The sequence below is a fragment of the Terrapene carolina genome, unplaced genomic scaffold, assembly GCF_002925995.2.
Source record: "Terrapene carolina triunguis isolate 2854851 unplaced genomic scaffold, T_m_triunguis-2.0 Scaffold84, whole genome shotgun sequence".
Classification (NCBI taxonomy): domain Eukaryota; kingdom Metazoa; phylum Chordata; order Testudines; family Emydidae; genus Terrapene; species Terrapene triunguis.
Window position 1 is genome coordinate 19,860,182 of NW_020664435.1, and position 18,936 is coordinate 19,879,117.

Here is an 18,936-nt window from a genome sequence, read left to right on the forward strand (position 1 = left end):
ACCCAGTCCAAATACATATATAGTAAAGTAATACAATTAATCTGTGATGGAAAAATATGAATTAATCCAGGGTTGCCCAACCTACAGCCCATGGACCATACACGGCACACCAGAACATTTCATAAGGCCCACGGCCTGCTTCAGCACAGTACACTAACAGCTGATTCATCAGCGTTTTGTCATCATGTTAACATCATTTTAGTTTACACAAGTGTGTATACAGACACTGCTGTACATAGAAACAACCTATCTAAATACATACAAAACAAGATGAACTAAAAATATAAATTGATACAGGTGACTTTAAATCTTATTAAAATATGTAGAATGTGTTTGGCCCACACAAGGTTTGTGCTTGGGTTTATATGGCCCTCCTGTGTAATAAGGTTGGGCACCACTGGGCTAGTAATGGAAGCCAACAGGAAAAAAGCCCTGTTCACAGAAAATGAGGGAGCTGAATTTTCAGTGCAAGGCTGCATCAGCATCTCAACAGCTTCCTGGTTTCAAAGTAATTTCTCTTTTCTAATTAGCTAAAACCATCATTTCTTTTGTTTTGACAGGTGCCTATGTAATGGATGTGATCTAAAACCACTAGCAGAAGACGTCTAGGACATTTTACAGCAACTTAACCTCATCCTTCTTTCTTTACCTGCATGAAGGATTTCACTGTTTTGATTTTGGATTTCAGGGGAATCCAATTGCTTAATCACTTCTCGCCTCTTCGGAAGATTTCCTTCCTAGGAGGCAACCCAGGGTGCTTCTAAGTAGCTTTGCATTTAGTTCAGTAAATTGTCCTTAAAAGAAATTCAGGTTTTTCTTTTTGTGCACAAAAGTATGAATAATAAAAACTGAAATCTAGATACATTTATGTCTTCGTTTATGTCTACATTGTGAATTTTTGCTTCATTTATTGTCTTTACAAATAAACAACTGCTATGCTAAGTGTTTCTGATAATAATAATAAAAAAAGCCAATGGCTTTTATTTTGTAGAGTTCCATATATGTTTCTGTGGAATTTCCAAAATGAATGTTCACAACACTTCTATGGTGAAGTTCAAAAGTATTCATCATACATTATTGGCCTGATAACTCATTTAAATGTTGAGGTCTTCCAAGAAAAAGAGACCTTCTGAAATAGATTTTTTTGGTTAGTCTTCAAAGTCAACATTTGCATGAAGGACTTTTCTTTACCATGCTCAAATTATTTAACAAAGGTTAATTCAATAGCATATTGTTTTCATATTGACCCAACTCATAATTATTAAGGGGAAAGTAAAAGCTATCTTCCTAAACAGATCACTTTCATGAAGGCCACATGTAATTAAAAGCAAGTTTGGGTTTAGTTTTGGGGTTGGGTTTTTTTTTTTTTTTTGGTTTTGTCTTTTTGGGGTGTCAACATGTTTTTCTTGCAGAGATTCAGAGACAAATTAGTTAAAGCAAGCATTTCTAGCTTGGAAGTCTGTTGTTTCATCTACATGTCTGACTGGCTCCCCACGAAAGTTGAAAGTTACTGCTAGTTTTACGGTTACTCTTTTTGTTATAAGTTATTCTGCTGATAATAAGACATACGAAGCAGTATATTGCTCTACTGACAGGTCCTGGCCAAGAACAACATAGGCAAGGAAAAAAGAATTAAAAAAAAACCTGCAAAATGTTTATGAATTCTAATCCTCAGCACATGAATAAATACAACTGACAAACTGCAGAGTACCTTACAAAGGCCTTTCCTGACCTTTCTAATTTGAGTTCAATTGCATGTGCAGTGTTTAGAAGCCAAAGTTGGTCTTGCCAATGTTTTTAAACTACGGTTGCAGTACGTATCATTATTTGTAAAAGTGAAGTGCCAGATAATAAGTTAGAATTACCCTATTAATCACCTGTAAAGAATTGCATTCAAGGAAGAATGCATCTTCAAATTACAATAATTGGTGACTTAAAGGAACCAATTTTTTCTGTCCTTGACTGGAGGAGACTTTGTAGTTGGCTGTGCAAATCTACAAGTATTCTGTTGAAATGAGGCAGTGTACACCATATATATGCTATGGTCCATATCCTCATCTAGTATTGATTGGCATAACTCCATGGAAGTCGATAGACCTGTGCCAATTTACACAAGGTGAGTATCTGACCCTATATCTACATGCCCTTCCTTATCAGCCTACCCATCTCAGCAATACCTTTAGTCACAGATTTTCTGTGAGCAATTTCTTATGGTGGTGATGATGACATAGTTTCTGAATCTTCCATCTCCAAAATTAGCAGGGGCGGTATCTGCTCTCTCCTTGCTGTAACATTGTTCAGTTTTGGTTCGGAGATGTGTGTCTGCCTGTTTCCTGCATGTCCCTAGTTAGATTTAATACTTGGAAAATAAACATGCTTGTATTATAAATTATAATGTAAGTGTACATGAGAAGAATATTTATTGTGTGAGAGGTTTCAAGATCTTAATGTTCATGTCTTTCCTCTAGTGAATTATAATGCACATGCACTCACACTTGTCTTCATCTTCCATTATTAAAAGTCCTTCCTTCCATTTATTATGCTATATTTTGCAAACAGATAAACCCATTGAATCACCCAGCCTCCTTTATTGGCCTCAGATTACTGGTCCCCCTTAAGAGCCAATAGAGTTAGGTCAATATTTAAGCGCACTCATACATAACTCACAGTGACATACATTTCATGTCTGTTTCCAACTGTAGGTATTTTTCTGAGAATGCAGAGGGTCAGCAGCTGTAGAAGCAGTAGCAGGTGTGAGCCAACATTAAAACAAAACAAGGCCTTTCTCACAAAGAAGCAACGTCACCAAATGGTCATCGTTGGCTGTGGAGAGTCGGGCCCCTGGCATAGTGATGGGAGTAGGGCGACCAGACAGCAAGTGTGAAAAATCGGGACGGGGGTGGGGGGGTAATAGGAGCCTATATAAGAAAAAGACCCAAAAATTGGGACTGTCCCTATAAAATCAGGACATCTGGTCACCCTAGGTGGGAGCATAGTTTCATTAGCATTATTTGTCTCCCCACGAGGCTGCAAACCTCAGAGAGATATTACCTTAAATGTGTCCAGGCTAACCAGGGCCAAGCAGAAATCAGGCTGACACATCTCCAGTCTAAAGCTGGGCAAAGGTTGCACTGTGAGAACATTGCTGTTGTGGCTGATTTTGAAGGAGAAGGATTCAGAGGATGTGCCACCATCACCATCACCACCACAGGAAACTGCTGTGTCGGATATGAAGTTCATGAATGATAGTGTGGGTGAGGATGGGCAGGAGGGCAGGCTGATCAGGAGGGTCAACAAAATTTTATGACTAAGATTTTCAAACAGAGTGCCTGAAGTTGGGCTTCTAAATTCATATTTCAGCACTCAAACAAGAGGCCTGACATTCAAAAGTGTTGCTCATCCTTCTCGAAAGAAGACACTGGATGTTCAGCACTTTTGAAAACTTTTCTTTATGGGCCATATCATAGATCACCCAGCATGAAACTCAAATCGGGCTGAATATTCTGCTATGGAATGCTTGTTCCCACAGAGCGCAAGGGGATGGGGAGAAGAGAGACCTTTCCAGCAACCCCAACCATCTTCACACAAGGTATCATTTTTCTTTGCTCACCCCTCCACAGTAGCACTCCCTTAATGTATTAATTCCTACACTGTCCCTGGTGCCTGCAAGGGAGAAGGCTGAGGAACAGTTTGGGGTTGCTCCGGGGAGTTTCTTTGCATTAATTTCCTGTTCCCAAGAAGCTCTATAGCTCCTTTTCCTCTAAGAGGTGCCTTGTACCTTCTGAATCAGGCTACTTGTTCTCAAGACAGGCCACTATGGTGCAGAGCCAGCGTATGCAGCCTGTTGGGGTGTACTATGTTGCCATGTAAACTAAGTTCAAGACTTGCAATATAGTAAATTTTCCTTAACCTGCAAAGGAAAAAAATAATGGGCTTGTGTCCTTTATTGCTTCTTTGTGATACATAAAGAAAGCCTGAAAGGTTTTGGTTCAAAGTAGGGGGAAAAGGCATAGGAGAAGGGGGCTTCCTGCTTGTTTTTAGCACTACAAATGTGTGTCTTGTCTACTTTGGAAGTTTCTATGGACACTGGAGAATTGGTGAAATTGAGACTTCACCAGAGCCAATAGATTGAAAAGTGAGCAGCTGAAAGGGGGAAAGAATTTTTAGACAAATTGTTTAAAACTGTTTTTTTTAACATGTATTCAACTCCAATGCTTGAAGAACATTTGAGAGAAAAGATGTCTTTGTTATATTACCATTACTCTTTTGATTCAGGTTTGAGAACTCCCAATACACATCTCTGAGATGCTCAATAGGTTCTCCAGCAAAATTAGGGAAGGCCTCATGTGACATTTTTGTTGTCTATAAAGTAAAACACAAGCAGAAAAAAAACCCTTTCAGGCATTCTCTATGTATCATAAAAAAAAAAAAGGCATAAAGGTCTTTAAAAAGTCCTTCACAGGTGATTTTATAGGTTGTAAGCAATTTCCACTATAACAAACAGCACTTCACATCAATCTAATAGGCCTGAAATGGTGCCCTAAAAAGGAATTAGGAGACTAGTAAGTGAGTAAGTACACTAAAAATACTGATTACTGGGGCTGTCAGTTTCCAGTAAAAATAATGACTTGCAACACTGTTCCCCATAACAAGATTTCACAGATCATGGCATGAGAACATGTGACAGGGTCACAATTTAAGGTAAAGGTACGTTGCCTTTATGTATTTGATTTTTGTATGTGCCTTTAGCAGGTTTAACCTTAATCATTTTCACCACAGAGTGAGCATATGCAGAGAGCAGAGATTTGCCCGTGGATGGTGGAAAGAAAAGTATCAAAATACTGCCTGAAAATGTGCTTTTGCTATTTTCAGTCCAAGAACTTACCAGCAATCTTGAGAGAAGAGCCTGTTTTTCCACAATAGCTCGCGCAAAGACTTGATCAATGATGAGCATCAGTGACCCCCACTGATTCATAGATTCATAGATTCTAGGACTGGAAGGGACCTCGAGAGGTCATCAAGTCCAGTCCCCTGCCCGCATGGCAGGACCAAATACTGTCTAGACCATCCCTGATAGACATTTATCTAACCTACTCTTAAATATCTCCAGAGATGGAGATTCCACAACCTCCCTAGGCAATTTATTCCAGTGTTTAACCACCCTGACAGTTAGGAACTTTTTCCTAATGTCCAACCTAGACCTCCCTTGCTGCAGTTTAAGCCCATTGCTTCTTGCTCTATCCTTAGAGGCTAAGGTGAACAAGTTTTCTCCCTCCTCCTTATGACACCCTTTTAGATACCTGAAAACTGCTATCATGTCCCCTCTCAGTCTTCTCTTTTCCAAACTAAACAAACCCAATTCTTTCAGCCTTCCTTCATAGGTCATGTTCTCAAGACCTTTAATCATTCTTGTTGCTCTTCTCTGGACCCTTTCCAATTTCTCCACATCTTTCTTGAAATGCGGTGCCCAGAACTGGACACAATACTCCAGCTGAGGCCTAACAAGAGCAGAGTAAAGCGGAAGAATGACTTCTCGTGTCTTGCTCACAACACACCTGTTAATACATCCCAGAATCATGTTTGCTTTTTTTGCAATAGCATCACACTGTTGACTCATATTTAGCTTGTGGTCCACTATAACCCCTAGATCCCTTTCTGCCGTACTCCTTCCTAGACAGTCTCTTCCCATTCTGTATGTGTGAAACTGATTTTTTTCTTCCTAAGTGGAGCACTTTGCATTTGTCTTTGTTAAACTTCATCCTGTTTAACTCAGACCATTTCTCCAATTTGTCCAGATCATTTTGAATTAAGACCCTGTCCTCCAAAGCAGTTGCAATCCCTCCCAGTTTGCTATCATCCACAAACTTAATAAGCGTACTTTCTATGCCAATATCTAAGTCGTTAATGAAGATATTGAACAGAGCCGGTCCCAAAACAGACCCCTGCGGAACCCCACAGGGATGTCAAGGCAGGTTCTCAGCACAGCATATTGAGTCCTTCTCAGAATCAAGAATAGTTTTGCAAACCCTAGAGATTCATATAAACATCTGATGGTGGGGTGCTTATCAAAACCAAAATAACTTCCGACTCTTTTGCATTTTGCTCATTACTAAGACATGTGCAAAAGGCACTTATTTCTACACACCAGGAAAATTAAAAGAAAGCAAAAAGACAGAACTTTTCGAAAACATGGATTGTCGTCTGAAACCCTTGGACTTGACTTTTACCTCATTTCCTAGAAGGGCATTTACACAGGCTTCAGATGCATCACAGATGGCAGTAAGGTCATGTCCTCCCTCCAGTGCCAGCACCACACGGCCAGCTGCTAGCTTCAGCAACTGCTTCGTTAGGTGACCAAAACCTAACATGCAAAGACAGTAGTGCAAATTAGTAAAGCAGAACAGATATTAATGACATATTTTACATCTGTTGTATCAGAAAGTAGGAAACATGAGGATATTGCACAAAAACATAAGATCAGAACTATGGTCCATCTATATCAGTAACCTGGCCCCAACACTGGTCAGCCCTAAATACTACAGAAGAAAGTGTAACAGTGTACCTCTGTATTCACACCCTACTGCAATGATATTTGTACAAAATATGCCTTGTGAGGTATCGTATGAAAGCTAACAACACACTGGTTATTAATATCATTGTAAAATGATACACATTCACATAGTTATATGTGAAGCTATGAATTCCCACTGTGTGACGTTACTAGAATATGTTTACAACCAGACAGGCTAGCCTAGGTAAAGGTGATAAACAGGTCTGTCCTAGAAAAGGCAATGCGGATTTACCCCAGTTTACATATTAGCAGTAAACAAAACCATCAAGCTAAACCAGTGGCATTTATCCTGATCCTGAACTCAAGAGGTAGAGATTTAATATGATTCTTGTACCCCGGAGAAACACAGGAGACTAAATCCCCAGGAGGCCTTCCTAACTTGTAAACATAGACATACCATTGGGGATATAAGGAACAAAGAGAAAATCCACTTTTATCCTTTACCAAAGGAGACAAACAACAACAACAACAACAACCCAACAACAAGTGATTTGAGCTCTGTGATGGATCCTGGCCAAGCTGGCTAGTAAAAGCTGAAAAGGAGCCTGTGGGTAAGAGAAACTATCTTGATCAAAGACTGTATCTTGCTAAATTAAGTTTTAGACTCTTAGATGCATTTTTTCACTTTGTAAAGGGACCAGCACAATGGGCCCTGAACTTAATGCACTACCACAGTGTAAAAAATAAATAATACTAGATGTTACATTTTGATGTTTGTTAAAGTCAGTGCACTAGCAACAATCTCTGGAATCAGGCTTAGTGCAGGCTGGAACTGTTCAAGGTTTACCAGACAGCTCTGCTAGTGTTCCTCAAGCATTGATCCACAGCACTCTGTATCCCTGTATCACAACCAGAGGCTGCCAATGGAGCTCCATTGGATCCAGCTTTATGAGGGTATTCAACTCAGGTAACACCACCACTTAAATTTCATCTGAGATTAAAGTTAGGTGAAATTCTTTCATTTTTGTTTCATCAAATTTCATAAGAAGTTGGATAATTTGGGGAGGAAAATTTTGAAAATGGTTGTGTAATTTCCAAGGGTAGTTTTTGCTTTGGCTTAACCTCCCTTCCAATGGTTAATGGCAGGTAAGGCCTTGAGACTTTTTAAGTTAAATTCACAACACACTTGCAGCCTGGGTCTCACACTTCTATCCACTCTGTTCTAGTTGATCTTCTGACAGTAGTCCCTACCAGCTCCAGAGCACTGCTTGTCCCCTAGGTTTAATAAACAGATTGGCAAGACACCCAGGAGGTTTACGGCTCCAGAAAGACATTTTTACTGTGCTCCAGTGAGAACGGAATCTAGAAATTTGACATTTCAATAAATGAAAAAAATATTCTGGAGAAATGTTCTGAGGCACAGACTGAAGCCCTGACCCTGCAAGCATTTACACAGATGCTTAAGAAGTAAGCACATGAGTAACCCCATTTACTTCAATGGGACATATAGTTAAGCATGGCTATAACTGTTTGCAGGATCGGGTCCCTAATTATTCCACATTTTGCCTAATTGTTCACAAAATTCTACTTGCCACTTGTCCCAGGGCTGATCCCAGAACCCTTGGAGTGAAAGGTTAATTCTTTAAACCAACTCACAACCTAGTGTAGCTCTCTAAGAACTGCAGTTTTGACTCTACTGAAGCCACTACACTGTGGTTCAAATTACACATGGTTTGAAAAACAAGCAAAAATTTAAATCTCTCATTTAAGCTCTACCTTCACTTGTAGTGGGGCGGAGGGGGAGGGATGCTTTGCAAAAGACCAAATTTAGTAGGATAATAAAAGTGAAGGAAGGAGTGGAATGAGGATAACCTTTGATCATTGGCCAGTTTCCACTTTCTTTTACCTAGAGGATTTATTTCTGTCTGCATACTACACATATGATCTTCAGACTCATATCAAGACAGTGCCAGCAGCAGTACTATGAGATGAACACATAGCATTCAAAGGAAATGAAGAAGAATAAATAGTTCATGGGCTCCCCACATCCACATACTGTATAACTCTCCCCTCAGCTTTGTGAGAAGTGCAACAGGACTTTTAAGATGCTATTATCCCTCACTTCACACAGCTTCTGTCAGGAAGGGAAAGTTCTACTGAATCCAATACCCTGCACAGTTTGAAAACAATATACGACCACAACGGTCACTGCAGCCACAACATAATTTTCTGGCAATAAATTCAGAGTCTCTCCCAATAGATTTTTCTTCTTTTTGAAAATTGTACACAGTACTTGTGATAGAGATCATTACCAGGTTATTTCATCTGCTTGCTTTCCTCAAACTACTAGCAAATATCAATGTTACAATATTCACTACTGGCTTACTAGGAGATGTCTACACAATCAGCCATACAAGACATACCACTCCCAATACAATTCCAGGATGGAATTAATCGGACAATAAGAGCAAAAATCTGGTAACACGATAAAGGGTTGCCAAATTAAACCATTATGGAGCGGGCTTTTCTTCAGCACAATTACCCAGAAAGTCAAGATGACTTGCTGCAGGGAGAGGAAATGACTTTAGCCAACAGTACCAATGCTTCTTATGACTGAATGAGTTATGGAAATTCTTAACAAAGAAACTTAGCTCATGTGCCATTATAGCAAGCTTAGAAAGATATTAGCTTCCTAATGGAAATTCCCTGAAGTACAGAAGTAACAACATGGAAATAAGGAATCCCAGGTTTTAAAATGGGCTGAAGTTTATGCCAAATAAATAAGGGGAGTGGGAGAGGAAGGGGAAACAAGCACTGTGAAAAGAAGCAGTCATCTCTCCTGATGTAATGAGACTGAGCATGTCTCTGAATTCCCAAGTGACCAGGTGCTTGGGGGAAGGAAGGGGTCAGACAACCATTTTTAATCCTAAACCTTCAGTCTCACCTGAATCCTTAAAAACCAGTAGCAGATTCAATTCTTGGCCTCTCTGCTAACATTGCTGACAATGGTGCCAGTTGTGATGGTGGCTTCAAAAAACAGTTTCAGTTCAGGCTTGCCATACTGTAAAAGGGTCTGCTTTTGCTGTGGAGTACAAGATTTATAGTATGGTAGCATTTTATGTGAACAGAACAGGTTCCGATAGAGGTTTAAAATGGAAAGTCACATGAAAAATATTAAGAGCTTGATTTGCAGTTTAGCCTTAAATGGACATCCCTTTTTGAGCATAAAATTTGGTGGACAGAAATAATTGCAAGGACAACTCAGGCCATTTAGACATCAACATACATGAACTGGTGGGTACAGTCCATTACTTAGATGCGTAAATGGCTTAATTGTGCCCACAATTACTTGCATCCATGAGTAAGGGTATAAAAAGAGGATGTCATTTTGAAAACATCCAGCCCTATGGATGTTAAAAATTGATTGTTTCAAGTGGATAAATAATAAGGAAAAGATTAAACACAGACTGGTATTTCCCAAATGCTACTGTGAATGTGCTGCATCAGTACATTTCTTAATACTTACACAGCAGTAGCCAGATTTTTTTAAATAGTCTAATTTTTTTTTGTGCCAGGAAACTGTGAGCATGTGTTTTGTGCCAACAATTATTTTCAGGCACACTTTATATATCGAAGTACCTGTTTCCCTCTCAAATCCAGTACTTAGATATCAAGGGTGTAGTTTGCAAAAGTGCTCAGAAAATATAAAAACGTTGAGTAGTGGAACTAAACAATAATGATGTAAACAGCAAATTGTAAATTTGACACTGAAATATATGGTTAACAACACAAATCAAGGATATGCACTTGATGGATATTCTTAACTAAAGACCCACACCTGCAATGATTTATGCACATGTTTAACTTTACACACTACAAGTGACCCCATTGACTTGAACTAAATGTCCATATTACTCCCCCATTCCCTCTCTCCCTTCCTGTCCCCCCATTTTTTGATCAAATATAGTGCTGGTTGGAATTTTAACAAAATTCCAAATAAAAAAAAATCACAAATTATTTCCCCTTTCCCCCCCAAGTTTTATATTTTAAATTGGGCCCTGTTAAGGGGTACTGGATTCTACTGCACCAGACAGGATACAATCCTAGGCTGAGGTGAACAGCCTGCTGTCCTGCTCCCTGATGAAGGTCAAAAGCAGAGTATGCAAAGTTACCCCCTGGTGCGGAGACTTGCACAAGTGAGCTAGCTACCTGGTGGTCACCCTCAAAGCACTCTGACATAATGAGCTAGTGAGTAGGGAGCAAAAAGACAAATCATTTCCTAATGTTAACCAAATTAGCTCACCCATCCATAGGATAAATCACATACTTTTATGATATTGTATTCCTAGATGCCTTAAAGTAAAGTCTCTCCTATAGTCACTCTGAGAAAGAAATATTTAAGAATATATTGTATCATAAATCATAACCACGGAAGAGACCATAAGGAACACTTGTTAATGCACTGTATCTAGTGCTCCTCTCTCCAAGCAGATGGGAGAGTCACATGTGGAGGGGCTGCTCCAGGCCAGTATTGTGCTACTTATGTTTTCCATAAACTGTAATATGAATAGTCTCTATTCTCTCATCAGTGCATGTGCAAAACTCATATTCAATAGGCTCATAGGTCCCAAAGCCAGAAGGGACCATTGTGATCATCTAGTTCAGGGATCGGCAACCTTTGGCACACGGCCCGTCAGGGAAATACGCCGGTTCGTTTATCTGCGACGTCCACAGGTTCGGCCAATCGCGGCTCCCACTGGCTGTGGTTTGCCGTTCCAGGCCAATGGGGGCTGCGGGAAGCAGCGTGGGCTGAGGGATGTGCTGGCCGCTGCTTCCCGCTGCTTCCCGCAGCCCCCATTGGCTGGAACGGCAAACCACGGCCAGTGGGAGCTGTGATCAGCCGAACCTGCGGACACTGCAGGTAAACAAACTGTCCCGGCCTGCCAGCGGATTTCCCTGATGGGCCGTGTGCCAAAGGTTGCCGATCCCTGATCTAGTTTGACCTTCTATATAATACAGGCCATAAAACTTCCCAAAATAATTCCCAGCGTGTGTCTTTTAGTACAACATGCAAAATTGGCAGTGATGACGAATCCACCACGACCCTTCGTAAGTTGTTCCAATGGTTAACTATTCTCAGTGTTAAAAATTTACAGTCTGAATTTGTCTTGCATCAATTCCCAATCATTGGTTCGTGTTATACCTTTCTCTGCTAGATTGAAAACCCCATTATTAAATATTTGTTCCCTGTGTAGGTACTTATAGACTTTAACCAAGTCGCCCCTTAACTTCATCTTTGTTAAAATAAATAGATTGAGTTCCTGGAGTCTATCACAATAAGGGATTGCATTAGTTCTTTTGGCCATAGCATTGCACTGAGAGCTCGCATTCAGCTGATTATCCATCACAGCCCCCAAATCTTTTTCAGAGTCACTGCTTCCCAGGATAGAGTCCCCCATTAGAAACAAATCTGCTTGATGATTTCACATTTACAATTAGATTTTGACATCTATCAGGTAGCCAGTTTTTAACCTTTTTAATGTGTGCCCTGTTAATTTTGCATCATTCTAGCTTGTTAATATAAATGTCATGCAGTACCAAGACAAATGCTTTATAGAAGTCTAAATATATTACCTCAACACAATTACCTTTATCAACCAAACTTGTAATCTCATAAAAAATCAAAGTAGTTTGACAGGATCTACTTTTCATAAACTTGTGTTGACTGGCACAATTATATTACCCTCTTCTAATTCTTTATTAATCGAGTTCCATATCAGCTGCTTCATTACCTTGCCCAGAATCAAAGTCTGAATGACAGGCCTATAATCATCCAGGTTCCTGTTTATCCTTTTAAGACATTGGCCCAACATTAGCTTTCATCCATTCTTCTAGAACTTTCCTGGTGTTCCAAGTTCCAACTGATAATCAACATTAGCACCTCAGAGAGCTCTTTTAAAACTGTGGATGCAAGTTATCTGGATGTACTGATTTTAAAATGTCTGACTATAGTAGCTGCTGTTTAACATCCTCTTGAGATACTAGTGGAATGGAAAGAGTGTTAGTTATTATATGATATGACTACATTATCTGTTTTTTCCCAAATATACAACAGAAATATTTATTGAACATTTCTGTCTTATCTGCATTATTATTGATAATTCTACCATTTCATCTAGTAATGGACCAGTACCATTGTCAGGATTCTTTTTGATACTAACACACTTTTAAAAAATTAATGGGAGCTGTGCTTGCATCTGGGAGGATAGCACCTCTAGTGTATACAAGGAAGACAGTCCTATCTTGTACAGGCATTGCTCCCTGCTAGTTGGGTAAAAAGGCGGGGTGAGGTTAGAGACATGGTCCTAACCCCCCTTTCCTGAGGAGGTGGTTGGTGGAAAGAGGAGGGGACAGTGCAGCCAGCCACTGAAAGGGTGGTGGAGCTGCTAAGTTACCCAGAAAACCTCCCAAGAGCTCCACTGCAGAAGGACCATTGTGCACCTCCCCCGTCCCCCCAGCATAGGCAGTATCTTAAAAGCCACAATCTGACCCTAAATTACTAGCAGACAGCTGGTGATCTCCTCTGGCTATTCAGCACAGTACAGAAAGAAATACTCCCAAAACACAAAAACTCCACAGTCTCTGTCCTGGACCTACAGGCATGCATTTAACTATTATTTACCATTTAATCATGTCATTACTCTCTAATTTACTTGAGAATGTGTTTTCCTCTCATTAAAACTTTTGTGATGGTCACTGCCAAGAATCTACCCACCAGTGTTCTGCACTCTATCCTTGTGGTTCTTTGATGACTATTTGATTATTTTTCATTGATATTCTTCCAACAATAGCATCTAAAATTAAGTGGGTCAGTTTTTACATAACTTCCTGAGTCATCAGGCTACGTGTCCTAAATAAATATGTCCATACAGGAGTCAAATGATAGTTGACCCTTCCAGTGCTGGGCTACAGTTAAAGCACTTTGCAAAGCTTGTGCTGTGTTAGGAGAACAAGTTATTCTTTTAGGGTTTGATCCTTACTTTTACTCAAGCAAAACTTCCTTTGAAGTCCATCAGAGGTTTGCCTGAGTCAGTAAGATCTAGACTTTGAGTGAATGAGGGAGAGGGATTCTCCATTTAATGCCAAATACATTCTTATGAAAGGCACTTTCCAAATGGCAGAAGTTCTTAATGCCAGTACTAAAATACCTGCGTTTAAAAGACAAATATTTGACCTCCAGGCAGAGCTGGTGACTTCATGGTTTTAATATCACAGAAAGAAGCTCAGTAACACTTTAAATTACATGTCTCAAGCAGGCATTTAATTTAGATTAAATTAGACAGTAATTGTTCATTAAATAAATACCAGCATTCTCAGAAATGTATTTTTTGAGGATTAACAATTTCTATAATAGATGTTTTCCTACACAGTTGTTAGTCCTACAGTAATATGTTTTTCATAATTAATTGGTTTTTAAGTGCTACCATGTACCTATCTAAGGCTGGGTCTACACTACAGCGGGGTTCCGACCTAAGATACGCAACTTCAGCTACGTGAATACCATAGCTGAAGTTGCGTATTTTAGGTCGGCTTACCTGGCGGTGAGGACGGGGGAAAGTCGACCGCTGCCGCGCTGCCGCCGACTCCGCTGCCGCCTCTTGCCGAGGTGGATTTCCGGAGTCGACGGCAGAGCGATCAGGGATTGATTTTACCGCATCCTCACGAGACGTGGTAAGTCGATCCCCGATAGACCGATTGCTACCCGCCGGATCGGCGGGTAGTGAAGACATACCCTTACATTACCAAATCTCTATGGTGTACATACTTCAGGAGACACAAGACACCTAACTGAAAGCCAAATAATATTGACCCATCTCACCAAATATGTGCTGGAACAAGGGAGAAGAGTGGCATTAACCAAATGGAGAGTGCGGGAGCTAGCCTGCCCCATTGATCATGAATGCTCAGGCTTCAGAAGCCACAAGCACTGCAATGCCCCAGTCTTTCTAGGTACTTCAATGGTGGCCCATCTCGCCCGAGTGCCTGCTTACTACTCCTTCCGTAAGGAGCAACTTGTGCACCTCTATCACAAGGCAGCCCCTTTTGGGTAGTGCAGACATGTCAGCCAACCTCTCTCCAAGAGGCAAAGGTAGTGCATGAGGGAAGAAGCGGTTTCCCCCCCGTCTTCCCTCAATTATCTTTTGCACTGTTTATCTCTATGATTGTAATACATAGATAAAATTAATGGGAAGGTACAAGATAAAGGAACTATTGTACTTTTAGTGCTGTTATAACATTATGTTTGTAACTAAATACAGTGGAATAATGCAATGCATTTTATAGTTGTGTAGTATCCAAAATACACAGTATGGCTACAACTTTCACAGAGATATTTATAGGGCTAAAGAGAAACTGAAGGTTTTAAGGAAGTGTTTAAAGAGCAATTGCCTCAGTGGCTAAAAGAGAAAGAGAGTTCTAGGGGGATCAGCCAGAACAAGAGGGAGTGACCCTCTGAACAACGAACAAGGGTCCACATTCACAAGGAGGGGAAAGAGTTGCCAGGACTGGAGGAACTGACAGGAAAGTACTTCAAGTGGCTATGAAGTCAGAGAGGTAGAATGGAAGGGATAAATGGAGAGGTCTAAAAACCAGAAAACCTGGCTTTGCTACTGAGGTCAATAAATCTTAGGGCTAGATCTTGGATTTTATGCCACAGCTATGTGTAGGGGGAAGTTCAGAGCCACACTAGCCCAGGAGAGAGACAGGCACACTAAGTAAAGTCATTAGGCTGGCACAGATTGCTCCACACAGTGAATTGGCTTAAAGGGAGGGCTTCCTCTAGGCCCCCTTTCAAGTGAGTTGCTTCTCATGGGGAACCATGAGTGATGTCAATGGAGCTACACCAATTTACACTAGCAGAGGATTTGGCTCACCCAAATTATTGGTCTAATCCTGCAAGGTGTTATATATCCCCTGTGGCTTGCCAAGGGCCCTCAGCACCCACTGACTTAAACTACAATTGTAGACTATAATGATCAAGAAGTGGCTAGAGGCAAAAAGGCATCTTTAAAAATTGGAAGTTAAATTGTACTGAGGAAAATAGAAAGAAGAATAAACTCCAGCAACTCAAGTAGGAAAGTATAATTAGGCAATCCAAAAAAAGAATTTGAAGAGCAACTAGCCAAAGACTCACAAACAAACAGCAAAAATATTTTAAGTACATCAGAAGCAGGAAACTGGCCAAACAATCAGTGGGGCCACTGGACGATCGAGGTGCTAAAGGAGCGATCAATGACGATAAGGCCATTGTGGAGAAGCTACATGAATTCTTTGCATCAGTCTTCACTGCAGAGGATGTGAAAGAGATTCCCATATCTGAGCCATTCTTTTTCGGTGACAAATTGAGGAACTGTTCCAGACTGAGGTGTCAATAGAGGAGGTTTTGGAATAAATTGATAAATTAAACAGTAATAAGTCACCAGCACCAGATGGTATTCACCCTAGAGTTCTGAAGTAATTAAAATATGAAATTGCAGAACTACTAGCTGTGGTATGTAACCTATCATTTAAATCAGGCATCATAAAATAATTTGATGTCATGGCCCTGATTTACCTGGATATAGATTTTACCCAATTGGAAATGAGAAATGAAATGTAATTTTTAGATGTTGGATTAAAATCCATTTTAGAGGATTCTGTGGTTTCTGAACTAATGATTGGGATTTTCATCATGTTATAATTTCTGTTGGAAAGATTAAGGCCCAGATCCTGAGCTACAGCTGTTTTCCATAGAGTGCCAGTCATGGAGGGTGTACATGCAAAGGTACATAACACTTGTCTTGCACTCCTCTTACTATAACGTCATCTCTGTGCAGGGCTAATCCACTTACATCAAATTAAAGCAGGGGCTGGCAACCTTTGGCATGCAGCCCATCAGGGTAATCCGCTGACGGGCTGTGAGACATTTTGTTTACATTGACCGTCCGCAGGCACGGACCCCCGCAGCTCCCAGTGGCCGCGGTTCACCGTTCCTGGACAATGGGAGCTGCGGGAAGTGGCGCAAGCCACAGGAATGGGCTGGCCGCCGCTTCCCACAGCTCCCATTGGCCGGGAACTGCGAACCATGGCCACTGGGAGCTGCAGGGGGCCATGCCTGCGGACAGTCAAAGTAAACAAAATGTCTCGCGGCCCACCAGTGGATTATCCTGATGAGCCATAGGCCGAAGGTTGCCGATCCCTGAATTAGAGCATCTTGAGGGCTGCTCTAATTTATGCCATCTGCAAACAGCTCAAGTGGGCTGACACCACAGTCTAGGATTGGCATGGCACAAGGTATTCTGGCCAAACCTTTTCCTTTGACCATGCCTCTCTTGTCCTGCTATTCCAGGGCAAGGATAAGAGCCTTACACCAGAAATCATCTTTTCACGGTAGTGATCCTCCACAGTTGAGCTAGATTAGGGCCACATTCTGCTGGGCGTGTGGCACAAAACAGCCACACCACACCAGAAAATCTGTCCCTTAGAATGCATTTCTATTGTGAAATTGCAGAACTACTAACTGTGGTATGTAACCTATAATTTAAATCAGCTTCTGTACCAGATGACCAGAGGATAGCTAATGTGATGCCAATTTTTAAAAAAGGCTCTGGAGGCAATCCTGGCAGTTACAGGCCGGTAAGCCTAACTTCAATACTAGGCAAACTGGTTGAAACTATAGTAAAGAACAGAATTAACAGCCACATATGTGAACACAATTTGTTGGGGAAGAGTCAACATAGTTTTTGTAAAGGAAAATAATGCCTCACCAATCTACCAGAATTCTTTGAGGGGGCCAACAAGCATGTGGACAAGGGGGAATCCAGTGGATATAGTGTACTTAGATTTTCAGAAAGCCTTTGACAAGGTCCCTCACCCAAGACTCCTAAGCAAAGTAAGCTGTCATGGGACAAGCAGGAAGGTCCTCTCATGGATGAGTAAGTGGTTAGAACAGAGGTGGGCAAACTATGCCCCACAGACCACATCCGGCCTGCGGGACCCTCCTGCCCGGCCCCCGAGCTCCTGGCCCAGGAGGCTAGCCCTTGGCACCTCCCCCGCTGTTCCCCCTTACCCACAGCCTCAGCTCACTGCACCGTCAGTGCAATGGTCTGGGTGACGGGGCTGTGAGCTCCTGGGGCAGCGCAGCTGCAGAGCCCAGCCTGACCCGGTGCTCTGTGCTGTGCAGTGACGTGGCTGGCTCCAGCCCCGCCAGCCACCGGTGCTCCAGGCAGCGCGGTAAGGGGGCAGGGAGCAGGGGGCGTTGGATAGAAGGCAGGGAAGTTCGGAATGGTGGTCAGGGGGCGGGGATGTGATAGGGGTCGGGGTGGTGAGAGGGCAGGAAACAGGGGTTAAATGGGGCTAGACAGGAAGGAGAGGGGGGGTTGAATGGGGGCAGGGGGAAGTCAGGGGCAGAGCTTCTGGGGGCTATCAGGGGACAGGGAGCCGGGGGGTGGATGGGGCAGGGGTGCCAGGGGGGCCGTCAGGGAACAGGGGGGGTTGGATGGGGCAGGAGTCTGGGGGGCCGTCAGGGGGCAAGAAGCAGGGAGGGTTGGACAGGAGGTGGGAGCCAGGCCACGCTTGGCTGTTCGGGGAGGCACAGCCTCCCCTAACTGGCCCTCCATACAATTTCTGAAACCCAATGTGGCCCTCAGGCCAAAAAGTTTGCCCGCCCCGGGTTAAAACATAGAAAAAAAAGGGTAGGAATAAATGGTTAGCTTTCAGAATGGAGAGGTGAAAATACTGGTGTTCCCCAGGGATCTGTACTGGGATCAACATATTCATAAATGATCTGGAAAAAGGGGTAAACAGTGAGGTGGTAAAATTTGCAGATGATACAAAACTACTCAAGATAGTTAAGTGTTAAGCAGACTTCAAAGAGTTACAAAAGAATCTCACAAAACTGGGTGATGGCAACAAAATGGCAGATGAAATTCAGTGTTGATAAATGCAAAGTAATGTACATTGGAAAACATAATCCCAACTATACATACCAAATGATGGGAATAAATTAGCTGTTACCACTCAAGAAAGAGATTGTGGATTTTTTTCTGCAAACATCCACTCAATGTGCAGCGGCAGTCAATAAAGCTAACAATGATAGGAATCATTAGGAAAGGGATAGATAATAAGACAGAAAATATAATAATGCCACTATATAAATCCATGGTACGCCTACACTTTGAATATTGAGTGCAGATCTGGTCACCTCATCTCAAAAGAAATGTATTAGAATTGGAAAAGGTACAAAGAAGGGCAACAAAAATGATGAAGGATATGGAACAGCTTCCACATGAGGAGATATTAAAAAGACTGGGACTTTTCAGCTTGGAAAAGAAACAACTAAGAAGAGCTATGATTGAGGTCTATAAAATTGTGACTAGTGTGGAGAA

The 18,936-nt window shown here is 41.6% G+C and overlaps 1 protein-coding gene across 1 annotated transcript in view; it reads right to left on the bottom strand.

Annotated features, from left to right (window-relative positions):
* The window catches only part of HDAC9 (histone deacetylase 9), a 343,727-nt gene that overhangs the window by 25,650 nt on the left and 299,141 nt on the right, over positions 1-18,936 (bottom strand). Inside the window, exon 22 of the mRNA XM_026649421.1 lies at positions 6,228-6,361. Within this exon, the coding sequence (XP_026505206.1) occupies positions 6,228-6,361 (134 nt within the window). The remainder of the gene's footprint in view (positions 1-6,227; positions 6,362-18,936) is intronic.